Source organism: Pezoporus flaviventris, unplaced genomic scaffold (genome assembly GCF_033815535.1).
Source record: "Pezoporus flaviventris isolate CSIRO_AGI_PZ_B2104156 unplaced genomic scaffold, CSIRO_AGI_Pfla_v1 ptg000007l, whole genome shotgun sequence".
Taxonomy (NCBI): domain Eukaryota; kingdom Metazoa; phylum Chordata; class Aves; order Psittaciformes; family Psittacidae; genus Pezoporus; species Pezoporus flaviventris.
Window position 1 is genome coordinate 31,969,765 of NW_026892555.1, and position 16,370 is coordinate 31,986,134.

General features: G+C 37.4%; 1 protein-coding gene across 4 annotated transcripts in view; it reads left to right on the plus strand.

Annotated features, from left to right (window-relative positions):
• The window catches only part of JPH1 (junctophilin 1), an 89,796-nt gene extending 77,983 nt beyond the window's left edge, over nucleotides 1–11,813 (plus strand). Inside the window, exons 5-6 of one of the 4 annotated variants that reach the window (XM_061448271.1) lie at nucleotides 9,133–9,228; nucleotides 9,334–11,813. In XM_061448271.1, coding sequence (XP_061304255.1) covers nucleotides 9,133–9,213 — 81 coding nt within the window. In that variant the 3' untranslated portion in view covers nucleotides 9,214–9,228; nucleotides 9,334–11,813. The remainder of the gene's footprint in view (nucleotides 1–9,132; nucleotides 9,229–9,333) is intronic. The other 3 variants (XM_061448270.1, XM_061448272.1, XM_061448273.1) reach the window with 3 other exon arrangements.
• Nucleotides 11,814–16,370: the final 4,557 nt, after the last annotated feature.

Here is a 16,370-nt window from a genome sequence, read left to right on the forward strand (position 1 = left end):
AATTTTTTTTGGTACTTAAGTATCAAAAAACAGTGTGTCATTATTGATGGGATAAACAGAATGACACATTTAATGAGATCCAGATAGCTAATCACTGGTCTCAGTCAAAACAGCTGAATAATTGACACCAGACTTCATTAATAAAGAATTTAGAAATAAAGATGTATAAGAATTTCCAACCAACATGCATTGTAAAAGATCATGTCAAGCAAGCTTGACATCTTCAGGTGTGACAGAGGAATCATATCCTCAATCAAGAAGGTCACTTGATGTGTTTTTCCACAGTAACTTATTCTGACAAGGAAGCCAGAGAAATGCAAAGGCTAAATGTCACATTAAAATAATTTTCAAAAACTGGCTGATGATTCTCAAGAAGTAATTAGAAAAGCATCAGAAATGTGATATTATTCTGGTGAGGTCATTCTTGGATTAATTCTGCTACTCTATTTTATTAATATTCTTATTAATGACACAGAAGAGGACATAGAAACATTACCCAGAAAGTTTACAGAAGACACAGAGATCAGGAAACTGATAAGTAATGAAGGCAGTGGAACACCAATATAATCTGATCCAAATCACCTGCTAAGAAAGATGCAAGTATAATTATCCATGTACAGCACAGCAAAATGTAAGATTGTCTATTGAAAGACAGTTAATAGAGCCTGGCCTTGCAGGATCAGAACTGGGAAAGGTTGCAAGAGAGGCAACTGAGCATGAGCTTCCAGTATGCTGCTGTTGCTCAGAGATGTTAATATAATCCTTAGATTTATCAACAGGAAAGATTATGCAAGAGTATATGGGAGTCTGTTTTATCTGGTTTTGGCACTGGTGCAGCCACTTTTGGAATAAAATACAGTGTCTGTAAATCAAGGATTTAAAATGAAAAAAAAACAACCTAAACCACAAGGAGCTGCAAGAATGATTGAAACATATCTTGCAATGAAAAATTCAAGGCAGAAAAATCTGACACATTAAATTATTTTCTGTAGTACACCTTGTAAAATAATTTCCAAGGCTATCAGGCAATTGTATAAAAAGATCCAACACCTTGACAGATTTGGATAAAAGTCTTGGTTTAAGTTGCTTTTAATGATATTAATTAAATGTAACATCAGTTTTCCAATGCTGAGGTTTTAGAGCAGTCACTGAGTAGTTCAGTAACGAGCATTTTGCCAAGATGGTATCTTCTCATTCATCAGGAAGCTTATATTCTGTTTTGTGTGGATCAGAGAAGATGTTCACAGTCGTTTTGTAATCTGCAAATCTGTATTACAGCTGATATCAGCCCTTTAACCTTTCAAATCTCACAGATAACAACTCCTATGTAGGGTGACACAAAGCTGTCAGGCTTGTAAATGTTGAGTGAGCATGCACAGAATTTTAGCCTGAATTGGAATTTTTATTCAGCTCAGGTGAAAATAAGTGACTAGAAATAATCCCTATTTTTACTACATTCCATCTAAACTAAATAATGGTTTGGAACTGAGGGAGTCTTCACCTTAAGAAACAAAATGGGACACCTAAACAGCAATTTATTGACCTGAATAATCAGGTTAAGGACCGTGAGCTTATAGCCTGTTATCAGGAAAGGTGGAAAAGTGATGAGATAACGTATATTAGTTATTGTTTACTGGCATTACAGGTCATCTGGGAACTGTACCTCTCCTTCATTTGGAGCACCCTAATTGCATTATTCTTATTATCAGCATTTCAGGAAGGAAGGAAATTAGAGTTTAAGAACTCATTTTTGATATAATGGCATTTTAAGATATATGTAGATGTATGTGGTTTTTTCAAAGATGCCTTCCATATGTCTTCCATATCGATAAATTTGCCTTTATAGAATAAATTTCCTACATGCTTATTTCTTTAAAATGCTGAAAAATGTAAAATGTAAAATTGAAGGAGAAGGGAGTAGCCTACTGGCCAGTAGACTGAGGGAGAGACTTAATACAGAATAGCTGTTAGCATTGTCTGGAGACTTTTCTTTTTAATATTTAGTATCACCTCTCAGCATCAGACAAGCAGTACCTATTCTGAAGTGCTCCTGACTGAGCTCAGCAGTGTGGTGGAGTTACACAGTAGCTAATTTAGGGTGCACAGTTACTGAGGAGAACCCAGATTAGCGTTCTTCTCTTTATTCCAGACATTTCTGAATGTTGAGAGAATTCTAGGGCTGCACTTGGGAATTATTTTGTTTTAGTCAGTATCTACAATAGTTTTATAGTCATCCTGACAAATGATTTTGCTGGGTTTGAAACTATATCTGTCTTAGATCCCCCATAAAAGTCTAAAATTATATTTGTTATGGAATATAAAGGGAACAGAACTCTCACTCTCATTAAAAGAGAATGAGAAAACATGGGTTTGGAATGCAAAATGAATCTATAACATTAATTGAACACTTTCATTAGGTTATCTGAAAGTGCTGTATAAAATTGTGCTGCACTTTTTAGAATCATAGAATAGTTAGGGCTGAAAAGGACCTTAAGATCATCAAGTTCCAACCCCACTACCATGGGCAGGGACACCTCACACTAAACCATGTCACCCAAGGCTCTGTCCAGCCTGGCCTTGAACATTGCCAGGGGTGGAGCATTCACAACTTCCCTGGGCAACCCATTCCAGGGCCTCACCACCAGCACAGCAAAGAACTTCCTCCTTATATCCAATCTAAACTTCCCCTGTGTAAGTTTGAACCCATTACCCCTTGTCTTATCACTACAGTTCCTAATGAAGAGTCCCTCCCCAGCATCCTTATAAACCCCCTTCAGATACTGGAAGGCTGCTATGAAGTCCCCATGCAGCCTTCTCTTCTCCAGGCTGAACAGCCCCAACTTTCTCAGCCTGTCTTCATATGGGAGGTGCTCCAGTCCCCTGATCATCCTTGTGGCCCTTCTCTGGACTTGTTCCAACAGTTCCATGTCCTTTTTATGTTGAGGACACCAACTGCACGCAGTCTAACAAGAGCAGAGTAGAGGGGCAGGATCACCTCCTTCGACCTGCTGGTCACACTCCTTTTGATGGAGCCCAGGATATGGTTGCCTTTCTGGGCTACGAGCGCACACTGCCGGCTCATGTTCATTTTCTCATCAAGCAACATCCTCAAGTCCTTCTCCACAGGGCTGCTCTGAATCTCTTCTCCACCCAATCAGTAGTTGTGATGAAGTATAGGACCTTGCACTTGGCATGGTTAAACTTTGTAAGGTTGGCGTCAGCCCCCCTCACAAGCGTGTCAAGGTCCCTCTGGGTGGCATTCCTTCCCTCCAGCCTGTCAACCAAACCACACAGCTTCGTGTCATCAGCTGAGGGCGCACTCAGTCCCACTGTCAATGGTGTCAAACTTGCTGAGGGCGCACTCAATCCCACTGTCCATGTCAGCAACAAAGATGTTGAACAAGACCGGTCCCAACACCAGTCCCTGAGGGTCACCACTCGTTACTCATCTTCAACTGGACATTGAGCCATTGACCACAACTCTTTGCGTGCGGCCATCCAGCCAGTTCTTTATCCACCAAGTGGTCCACCTATCAAATTGATGTCTCTCCAATTTAGAAACAGCGATGTCATGTGAGACAGTGTTCAACGCTTTGCACAAGCCCAGGTAGATGACGTCAACTGCTCTGCCCCTGTTCATCACTTTGGTAGCCCCACCATAGAAGGCCACCAAATTGGTCAGGCAGGATTTCCCCTTAGTGAAGCCATGCTGGCTGTCACCAACCACCTTGTTGTTTTTCATGTGCCTTAGCATGCCTTCCAGGCGAATCTGCTGGCCTGTAATTCCCTGGGTCGTCCTTTTTCCCCTTCTTGAAAATGGGGGTTATATTTCCCTTTTTCCAGTCGTCGGGAACTTCACCTGACAGCCATGATTTTTCAAACATGATGGACAGTGGCTTAGCAACTTCATTTGCCAGCTCCTTCAGGACCTGCGAATGGATTTCATCAGGTCCCATGGACTTGTGTACATTCTGGTTCTTAAAATGGTCTCAAACCAGATCCTCTCCTACAGTGGGCCTAAAGTCTTCATTAACACAAGTGACTTTCCAAGTTTTCCAGTGATAGTGCATTAGGAACATAGATACAAAATGTAAGATTTTAGTTCTTCCTTCTATGTATCGAAATCAGAACCGTTGCTCACATCTGAATGAAACAAACATCTGGATTAAGAACTTTAAACAACTTTAATTACAGAAAAGTCTGCAGCAGCTGTTTTTTGTAATCAGTTCATGTTTCATATTTTCTGTGAATCTGTTACATCCTGAAGAGTGTCGTTGAGTAACATCTGTGCAGTAAGTTAGTTATAGGAACAGTACTGATTCTCTAGATACCCCATTTCCGGCATTGTACTCTAAAAATATCAGCACATACTTTTTATTCCACGCCTACAAATGTGTTTTTGAACATTTTTCTAATATTCAAATACCAGAGTTTAAAATCATTTCAGAGTTTATAAAAGTCATAGTTTTATCAAGGTAAAAACATGCTTAAAGCATGATGCCAAAGTCACCATTCATCAGCTGCTGCAAAGCAGCTGTCTGTTTGCAGGCAATTTACTTTAATAAATGAGAGGTAAATCATCCTTTTTCTACTGATAATTAAGTTTCGTCAAATTTTCTTTCGTCAAAATCTTCTTCACAGTGTGAAGTTGCACAGACACACTTGACTATGAACTAGTACTGTTTAAAATTGCTCATTAGCAGCCTCTAGCCCCAGTATCAGCTTGTGTGCTGCAATCCCACCTTGAATATATGCTAATTTTAGATTGTCTTGGATTTGGGTAAAAGGTAGGATTGAATTGCAGAAAATACCATTGTAGTATATATTTGTGAATACACATTTTATTTGCCTCATATGTGTCCATGTGTTGCCCTAGGTCAGGTCCAAGCCCAGGCACAAGTGTTCTACTATACTGTAATTTTTATCATTTTGTTTGTTGAGATCTTTAAGCCACACAGAATAGTTATCATGGTTTTTACCTCTATTTAAAATCATTACTTTTTGCTGAGTATTACCTGGTGTGCTTTATGAACAAAGGTTCATTTAACATCCAGTAAGTAAGTGATATAACTACTATGGTGTTAGAAAAATAGATCAGTATTTGTCTAATCCTAAAAAAAAAACCAAACCTCTGAGCAAGAACTTTATGCTATATTTAATGGACATTCCTAATGCAATGGGATTACAAGACCAGTCTTAATACTTCCTGGCACTACATTTTAGGAAAATAACTTTCTTCCCTTCCCAAATGAAAACTAAGAATATAGTTATATTTTTAACTACAGTAGTATGTGACTTACTAGAAGCTGAAAGGGCAGTTTTTAAGCAGGACTGGAGTTTTTCTACTACAGCTACTTTAGTGCACCTGTTCTAGTCACTCTTAGACTGTTCAGACTAATTTTGGCTTTTGCTATTTTAAGATCTTGCAGGACACTAAAGTCTTATTTGTAGTATTTGTCTTAGAGCATTAAATGCTCATTTCATAGGTGTCTACATACAGGTAGTAGTTCACTGCATAACTGCATGCCACACAAATACTGTTTGATCATTTTTTAGTGTATTAGAAATTCTGCTTTGGCCTGAAAGTTGTGGTTATCAGAAAAGGAAGCAAAATGCTGATAGCAGGCCAAAAGAGATGAGATTTGCTTCTTTGTATACAGCATAGACTCGTTATCATAAACAGATAAAACGTTTTCCTTTGATCATCAGCAGCTCAGTTCTTAAGGTGTCAATTTCTTCTGTCTTTGTAGATGAGATTTCTTGATTCAGACCATAGTCCCCAGGGTTTTTAGCCTGATTTATCTAATGCTGTTGTGATGAGATTGTTATACATATCCTGACTGACACATGCATCATAAAGAAGTCCGTTCCCCTTTCATGAAGCTTGATTCTCTAAGATGGGGCACCAGTGATACCAGGTTGCTTTTTGAGCTGCAGTCCTGACTTGCCATGCAGCCAAAAGCTGTCTTGAAGCTGTCAGGATGCTGTTTCAGGGTATATTTCAGGTTCCTGTGAAGTCCCCAGAGGTCCAAATTTACCTTCAATAGCAGTAAATCAACTTGATTTCCATGGATATTATTTTCAAATATACAAAGAATTAGACAGCCAAATCCTGATGAATTGTAATGGTGTTAGGTGATGATGTCCTTCACAGTTCCTTGCAATTCTTGGTGTGGTACAACTGTAAAATACAACTGTAAAATCTTTAGGTGGGATCCTGAACTATAAAGGAACTATTGACCTGATTTTGATAACACTGGTGCCCCTGTCCGAATTGTAGAATCATAGAACAGTTTGGGTTGGAAGGGGCATTTAAGGATCATCTAGTTCCAGTGTCCCTGCCATGGGCCCGGACACCTTCCACTAGAGGAGGTTGCTCAAAGCCGTGTCCACCCTGGCCTTGAACGCTGCCAGGGATGGGGAATTCAAAACATCTGAGCAACCTGTGCCAGTGTCTCAGCACCAGAGAGAAATATGCTGAATCCAAATGATAGTGGAAATTAATATGCAATCGCACTTCCTGTAAAGAGATATGTAACATTAGCATATGTGTACTGTGGTTTGGCATGAGATTCTAGGAATTTTTTGGAAAAGAAGTCATCATTGAATGGAAGCTTCACTCTAAGAGTGTTGACACTGACATTCCAAGACAGCAAAACTGCAAGATTATTAAAGTATCTGTTTCAGTAAAACATGTTTTATTGTCCAAAATCTTCCAATATGGCTTTCATACATAAGTCTCACAATTGCCAAATGCATTTGATGGGAATCCTGATGGGAACTTGGATTTGCTTCACGGTAGAAAAGCATAGAAGTAACCAAGCTAGCACAACTGTGACCATGCTAGAAAGAGAAAGAAGAAATTAACCTTGAATTACACACTATTACTGCAAGGCTGCTTACAGTGCAGTAGTAAGAAATGTAACCATATCTGGAGTCACAGTTTCCTTTTATGCGTGTTCTCTGTCACTCATATTCTCTGGCACACAGGGGCTCACTTCCAGGAAGAAGGAAGAAACATGTTTCCACTTCTGTTCTGTGACCCAGTGGGTAAAACTTACCACTGATTTTAATAACTAACTTGTTATTCAAAATCCCTTTGACTAAGGTGACTTTAAACCTAGTCTTCATTTTCCTAGTGCATATTTTAGACATTCTGCCATTAAGCAAAATGCAAATCTTGCTGCCAATACCATCCCCCTATGGCAACATTTAACTAGCATCCTGATAATCTCAATCGTTATTGGAACTTGAACACCTAATTCCTCAACATGTGAACAGATACCTCAGATTGGGTGCAAAGAGCACTTTAGTGCCATTATGAATAGAGGTGCTGGTTGGGTTTAGAATCCCCAGGGATTTAAGGAGTACTTGACATAATGTAGAATCTTAGAATTATAGAACGGTTAAAGTTGGAAAGGACCTTAAGATCATCTAGTTTCAACGCCCCTGCCATGGGTGGAGACACCTCACACTAGATTATGTTGCCCAAGGCTCTGTCCAGCCTGGCCTTGAACACTGCCAGGAGCATTTGCCACTTCTTTGGGCAACCTGTTCCAGTACCTCAGCACCCTCACAGCAAATAACTTCTTTCTTATATCTAACCCAAACTTCCCCTGTTTTAGTTTAAACCCATTACCCCTTGTCCTGCCGCTACCATCCCTGATGAAGAGTCCCTCCCCAGCATCCTTTTAGGCCCCCTTCAGATACTGGTAGGCTTTTCTTCTTCAGGCTGAACAGCCCAAATTTTCTCCACCTGTCTTTGTAATGGAGGTGCTCCAGCCCCTTTATTATCCTCATGGCCCTCCTCTGGACTTGTTCCAACAGCTCCATGTCCTTCACACGTATTTTGTGATTTACTGAAGAACTTAGCAATCCACATCTTGCCTACCTTTTTAACTACTGTGTAAAGGTGTTTTCTGGTAGAAGATGTTTAATGACTCTGTTCAGGATGAGAGGATGTGATACAATAATGACAGAAGCACTATTCAGTAGCTTCCCAGTTACACTGCTGCACCGAAGAAGTAATAGTAAGTCCTTAAACCTTAGCATTCCAGAAATTCTATAGCTAATGTTACTGTTATTGTGAAGCATAATGAATTTCTACAAGGTGCGCCTCATGTGGAAAATGAAAAAGATGTCATTTCTAATGAAATATGTACCTTCTTACACATGCCAGTGAGACTTATGTAGCTCAGAAGATTGGTTTTGCAGAGATTTTTTGTTCAGCTTTTAGTGATTTAGGAAAGTAGTGTCTGAGTTTTTCTGTTACAGTAAATGTGCAACCTTAAAATACAAGTGTCTACAAATCTTTATGAAAATATTTTGTAGTAAACCAAATATGTTAAGAGGAAAACAGAAGAATTAAGAATCTCCATCTGTTCAGGACATTATTTCAAGTTGCATCCATGCTTAAAAAAAATTTACCCATAATTGCTGAAAAGAGTTTAAAAGTTTGTTCTCTGGCTTCACAGTTTTTCTAAGCAATTTTAGCTCTAGCTAGGAAGTATTTTGACTTCCCATTTCTTCAGTACATAGGTCTGTAAGGTGTCAGAGTAAATCAAAGTAAGTTTAATTTTGCAGTGTAAAATTGTTTTTTAACTGTAATGGGAACATAGTTATGTTGGCGCAATGTGGTAAATAACTTTTTTTCCCCTTTGGTTATCAAGGAAAGGGTATTCTTTTCAATTGTCATGTCTGTTTTGAAATTGGTTGGAATTCGGGAAGGAAGCTATATTAAGGATGAAGAGCAGCACTCCAGCTTTCCTAAAATAGTTCAAGTTCTTTGTTTTTATTTTAAGCTGATACTGTTCCTGTGTGTATGGGTTTGTTTTCATTTGTTTACATAGTCATATTTGTCAGATGGCTTAATCTCACTGTAATTAAGAACAGTGTAATATTATACTCATAAATACCTGTATTTATACAGGCAATTTTCACAGATATGGTACTTAGCTCATCTCAATACCAACGGTAATGGCTGTGATTTAGGGCAGAGTCTGTATCTTTACTATTTAGATAATCCTTTAGTGCAGGCACAAAGCCGGTGGAAATGATGAAGTCAGGTCATGTTCATTGCTGCGCACCATGTGAAACTTTTCATTAATTCTAATATCTTTATTTCATTTTCAGGGCCCCAACTCTGTCATGATAGCCCTGGTAATGCTGTTGAATATTGGTTTAGCCATTCTTTTTGTCCATTTTCTAACTTGATTGGAATTTGGAAAGGTAAGAATGGTCTTGTTTTCATATAAAATCACCATATCCACCCCACCTAAAATGATAAAGATTAAATTTTTTGCGTATCTTTAACGTTCCCTACTTTAATTTTAGCTGTGCCTGAATGTGATTCAACATAGTTATTTAATAATATAACTGTTTTGACCCTTCAGTGAAGTCATGACAACTAGTGGTGTTAGCCCACAGTTCTCTGCAGTTGTGTCATCAGCCTTTTAAATGGCACCTGTCATACTCAGACACAGGGAAGGAGGCTTGGAATTGGGATGGGACGCAAGAGAGATGAAACTTGGAATATTCAGCCAGGGGCCCAGCTCAGTTTCTCTGCTGATGGCTCATGGCTTTGGGGTCTTCTGAAAGCTGAAGCAAGCAGCCATGTTGGAAAACAAACAAAATAATCTGCTGAAGCAGCCCCACCAGTGAAGTGCATTGGCTTCTCCATCTGTTCCAGCAGAGTGTGACTAAACTGGAAATGTACGGAGCTGCACTTTTTGTTGATGGAAGCTAACAGCTGCCTTACTATTTTACCGTCTGATGTTTTTAGTGGGGAGATGGGAAAACGACTGCCAGAGGAATGTGGTCAGAGGATTCTGTTGCTGTGGAAGTGATTCCAGCGTTCACTCCTATCTCATTAGAAGAAATAGTTAGCATCATCAGTCACCAGTCTTATTCCATTACCTGCTGCTTTTAACATCTCCTGCAGATTTCTGGGAGATTGAATTTCTTTTGCCTGTGCATGATTCTATTCATTTGTTGTTTATGAAATTTGATGTATAGCCATAACATACTGTCTAGTACGACCTGGAGAAAGCTACCAGTTCTGCCTAGCAGCAGAAGCAGAAAATGAATGCTTTTCCTAATCTGAAGATAAAATTCTTAAATTTATTTTCCTAAACCTGAAGAGCAGTTTTCCTTTATGATTTAGTAACTAATACGCCATGACTCCAAAATATAAAGATGTTGATACCTTCCTAAAAGTGATCAGTTGCTTATGCGAATAGCAAGCTAAATTTTTCATAATAAAACAAGAATCTTAAGTTGATATCAGCACACTCTAAACAGGAGGTGGAATATCAGAATAAGGACGAGATACGGAGTTTGCATGTTGACTATTTTTTCTCTTTTTTTTCTCTTTTCTTTTTTTTTTTCCTTTTTTTTTTTTTTTCCTTCTTCTTTTTTTTTTTTTTTAAATTCTGGTGCTGTGGTAACTGGTGATTTGAATTATTATGTTTCAACACTGAGGTATTTTGCCAGCGGTTAAACTGAAGTCTTGTCTGAGTACACATTCATGCCAATGACAGTTAAGCTAGCTAATGCTCATAATAAATTGCCATAATTTTAAAATACTGCATTTGTGTTGAATACATTCAGGTAGAGCATTTAGGAATGTTAGGTGACTGTGTATCAATTTGATGCCTTTGAAGTCTTTAAAGTCCTTGTATAATTTTACCTCAGCATTAAAAAAAGCCTCAAAATTTTTCATTTGGAAAGTTTGTCTTAAGTAGTTTCACAGCCCTTTATTCAAATGATGTGATCATGTTTCTTTTTATGTGCCATTATACTGTAATTATTGTACCCTGTATTAATCAAAAGCATGCTTATTTACTGAAAATACGTGGTGTGATCATTTGGCAAGTAAATATTTTAATTTAAAGCTGCAAAAAGCAAAGGGCTTGTATTATGGTTTATTTTATCTCTATTAGAAAATCTTTCATACAGTATAGTTTTTGAACCTGTTTGTAAACTTCCTACATGTTTGCATGGTTTAATGGGCAACATTCTTACAAAGTACATTAGCTATCTTTGGATGCAGCATATTAAAGTAACGTAGGTATGGACTGAATACTGTGCAGCGAAGCAGCTCCAAGCAGGACAGTAACACGGTGGTGTTTTTTACAGAAGTATGTTGAGAATCCTGTGTTTTGACCAGTGTGGATAAAGAAGAACGCAGAAAGAGAGCAAATGAAAATAAAACTTGTATATTTATTTTTAAAGAAAAAAGTTTTGTGTTTTAAATTTAGGAAAGTCATTTTTAATTAAGAACAAAATTTTAAAAGTTACTGTATAAGCCTTGACATAATGGACAAAATGTTCCATCCAACAGTGAAATCACCCCCTGTCTCCTTACATGGAGAGGTAATTTTGTAACTGACATATTTAATTCCTATTAAATGTTTATTTAAAATACTTTATGCTCTGGAAATAATGGGTAACAAAGCTTATGAAAATGTTTATAAATTTAAGCATGTTAGTACCATTTATAAATATGTATGATTTATAAGCTTTTTTAAAACAAAGCTCAAACAAATTGTTGGTATTTTTCTAAAATGTGCACAGCTGTATTTTACATGAAAGGCTATTTATAATTGGTTGTTATACTGTACACTACATTTTGGACAGCACAATGAAGCCTGCCAATGTACTTAATAATGTGATTTTGTCTATTTTAAGTTTCTTGCTGTCAAAGAATGAACTCTTTATCTATAAGTTTCTCTATTTATAATTCTTGACCCAAAATGTACAATGTACAGTTTTCACAACTGTATTTGCTCTAATAAAAATAAGTTGGTTATTAATGGAGTTTCAGACTAGTTTTTCCTGTTTATTAATTACTTTGTTCACTCTCTGGAAACAGTTTTTCTAACAAATTCAATAAACAAGGAATGAAGCAGGAAAATGGGTGAAGTCCTGGCCCCTTTGAAATCTTTGTGTGTTACTGGTTTCAACAAAATGATTGTAGAAAACAAAAGTAAAAGAAAAAAAAAAAGAAAAGAAGATCAAGTTTCCTTATGTGTCTTCTTTTACCTTCTGATACAGGACTTCCATATCTTTATAAATTTAGTATCTGAAATTATATTCCCACTGCAGGGATGGTTTAATCAATCTTGTTTTAATCAGTGAGTGAGTGGTCCATTAACAGCTGTAAGTGAATCAAGAGCTTTTAGATTTCCCTCCTTCTCAAGGTCTTAATAGGTTCAAAATAAACATGAAGTTTGTGAACCAGTATTCTACACAGAGAAAATCTGCCATTACAACTTAAAGCCACTGCATTTCTTGAGCTGGTAAATCAGCTGAGAATTTTATTTCGGTTCAGATTACAGCCAACTGTATTGAGACCCTAATGTTCAGTTGAAAAGGAGAGCAAGTTTTCTTTAGTAGTTCCTATTTAATGTTAACATATTTTTAGGAAGTAATCATTGCTGTCTTAATCTTTAAAATAATTCTACCAGCATGAAGCTTAACTTTAAGAGTGCATATTTTCTGCATAATAACCCATTCTCTAAAGAAAACTGATGGCTTTTCAAGTACAGAAAAATACATTCTCAAGAAAAATAAACAGAAATAACTATAATACTAGAAAATTTTGGCCAGGTTCACTAAGATGGCTCTCCTCTGACATTTTGTGATCCACATTATATATGTTCGATAATGAAAGTAAAGTTGACATGAAATAATTCTTCAGTTCTATGAATGCGATAATAGGCATATATAAATCTTAACAGCAACAAGCAAAGGATTTGCCCAGAAATAGAAGAAAATAAAGTTTTCATAATTAGCTGAAGAATATGACAGCTTTCAGAAAAACAGCAAATGAATGATGTTGAGGTGCCAAAGGCTGAAGAAATAGCTGAAGAAATAAATCATCTGTCGTCGTTGCTTTTTTAGTAGAGCTGGTCTTTTCTTTACTTAGTATGTATAGTCCTTACTTTGCCTTCCCATCTGAAAAACAATAGGAATGCAAAGAGTGTGGAATCATTTGCATTTGTTTTCCAAAAGGAGAGGTTTGGTTTAAAGCAGAAATTTCATGACATATGACTACAACTTGCCTTTCAAATACAGACATATTTAAAAAATCATTAATACAACTGAGTGCTGACTTTAAAAGGAGTAAGCAGCCCTATGAGCATTTGATTGAAAGTCTCAAAGTAGTTATTTACATAACTTTTAATGACACATCTTTCAAAAGCTCTGTTAATACAGTTACACAATACTAAGAGTCTGACAAAAATGTGGGTGCAATGATAAAAGCCTGCAGAAATTCACTACCTATTGCACTACAGTAACATTCTTAGTTGTTATTAATAAAACATGGTTGTGAATGGTATCTAAATGATTTTATTCATAGCTCATTTGAATCACTTAGTCAGGGGAGACAGTTGTACCTACCACTCTTCTATGGAAATGTAATTCAGTAAACAAAGCAAATGAAGAGAAGGGAAATTAAATAAGCCTTTCAAATGAAGTAGTCTTTTCATTCTCTTGTTTAATATTCACACAAACAGGAAAAAATAGAAATTAGGTTAAGTCTGAGCAAGAAGCTGTGTATGCCAACATGCAGTAGCTGAGCCATCTACAGTAACCATCTCATTTTTTTCCCACTAGACGCAGAAACTGCAAAATAAGAGACATTACACCTCCTACCATTGTAGGAGGTAAATATAATTAACATACACAACATCTTTAAGCAAAACTGTCTGTGACATCAATGGTTTTTAGCCTAGGAGGAGAAAGTAAAAATTTCATCTGTCTGAACAGTTAATGTGGCCATCACTGTAATAGCTGAACAAATCCCTCAGCAAAAAGAAAAACACAATAGGAAAAATTAAACTGGTAACAGAATTTGTTAAAATCTCTCATGTTTCTTCCTTTTGTTTGCTAAAAAGGAAAAAAAACTAAAAGGCAGGGAGCAGATGGAGGGTTTTAACCGATAATCTAAATTTCATCATGTCAGTATATGTGTTTGTTCCAGCTAATCTTTTTCAAAACTGCTTGGGATTGGTTATCTAGGAGATTTAGGTGCAAACTGGCAGTATCTTGAGTGCCGTTTCTCCAAGAGGGAGGTTTTGAATTTTTTTCGGTGATGGAAAATAGCAGGATTTTCTGTATCGCCCTTGAAGTGGGTTTAGTTGTATTTTTAATGTGCTCCCACTATTTTTTTAATTATCTTTTATCCTTCACTGCCCACGCACCCCCAACTCCAAAGGCTGTTCAAGTTACTCTCCTTTTCCCCACATGTAGCTATTTGTCCCCATGTTTCAGCCTCTTACTCCAGTAACTCATGCTTTTTCTGTTGGGCACACTTCTTTGAGCAGCGAGTTTAGCTCTCTGTAGCTACAGAACCCATCTCTCTTGCAGTTTGTCCTACACTGAACTGCATGTGTCATGTCACAATTTTCATTTTGTCCAGTTTTCTGCATACTATTGATGCTGGTTTATGCAACTGTTTTGTGATTTCAATCCTATGCTCACTGTCTCCAGTGTCAGGATGGTAAACTAAACATGGTAGTTGGGAATGAAAGAGAGAAGAAAATGGCTGAAAACACTATACACAGAGATTTCTAATGACTCTTCAGGATTCGTAGAAACCAACGTAATGTTGTCATCATGGAGAAAAAGATACTGGGTTATGAACTCCACTACAAATGTCCGCAGTAAGATTGTGAAAAAGACTGGCCACATGGCTAAAGCTGATTTTCAACTCACAAAACCAAGGAGTCCTGCTGAGGGTTGTGATTTACAGGGAGAGTGTGATATGATGATTTCTGGACTTGATATACAGACATATGGATTGTTAGCTGGAATAAAATGCATCCTCTGTTGGAAAATGGGGTTTGCTCACTTACCTGAGCTTTCATATGTCCTCCTCTGTGTCTTACACTGATTAATCAGTCAGCTCAATGGAAATTGAGGCATATACATTTAGACAAGTACTTGGTTTTACTTTCATAAGTGGCTTCAATGTTAATTAAGTAAAGAGCAATAAATAATGTGTAAATTATAGGCTTTGAGCCATAGGTTTTGAACTCTGCTTTTTTTATGCCGATTTATCCTAATTGGAAGAAAATACAGAATGTAGTTGAATAGAATTCCAGGTGTTACCTTTCACAATAATAATGTGCATGTTAATCCATTACAGCACCTGAATTCCTTTGAGATCACTACATCAATTAGAGAGAGAAGTCTTTCTCAAATTTCCAAATCGTGGTTCTCAGTAGCAGCTTGGGAGAGACACTGTATGAGACCACAGAAGAGATCTTGACCAGGTTTGTGAGAATGACCACCTAGATTTATAAAGTTCTTAGTCTTATAAGGTTCTTAGTCTACACTGAAAATCCTAAGTTCAAAAATTTTCCAGCTCCTCAACACCTCACAGACACTGTTAAAAGACTTTGGCAGGGACAGGAAGGCGGCAAGCATAAGAAAAAACAGATATTACACTGAAAACTGAAGCCTATGAAAATGTTGAATCTGGCTTAAAAATATGCCAAGCATTGAAAGCATTTACCCCTGGAGTTTGGATCAGCCTTTGGAGCTACGGGATCTAATTCTGGGATTTTGGTCAGAATCGAAATCCAGGTCTGATTCCAAGGGCACACAGCTGAAATGCTTGAACTGGATATGGTTTTAAGGAAGGGGCAGTGGAGAGTTAGGTAAAATCAGGCTTCTGTAACTCTGGGTTAATTAACCATTACATTCTGTGTTTCTTGAACAGTGTCATTAACTGTATTTAACATTATAATTTTATTGTACTCAGGACATGTTCCACAGAATACCTCAAAAAGTATCATAATTTAAGGTAATGGTGCTTAATTACTTACCCATTTTTAGCTGCAAAGTACTTTTATCATGTAATACCACCCAGTCTTCAAAAATACTGTAAACTGCCTTCCATTTTAATTCTGACCGTTCTAGATTTTGCTTAGGCCACTGATAGTCATGAAAAGATGGGATCGGCTACCATGGAAACAGTGAAGGCAGAAGAACACCAGCAGCATTTCACAGGAGCTGGGACTAAAAATGACATTCTGCAAAGAGGAGGTAATTGAAAGGCATTTACATCACAGCGGATAGCTTCCATACATTCCTGTCATACCAGGGCAACACATTCCTGGCATAGATTGCAACAAGCCTCCACATGTGCCCATGATGTACAGCAGAACAGGCATTGTTGGAAGGATTGGAAATTAATATTTAGGAACAAGGAAGTATAGGCATGTTGAAATCAGAAACAGAAGACAGTAAAAAGTATGGGGAAACGCAAGAGGGTGAGGGGAAAGGAGAATATGGGGGGGGAACCTATATGTGCTAAAGAGAGGGAAAGAGACTGTGAAGATAAAAGTACAAAGAAAATG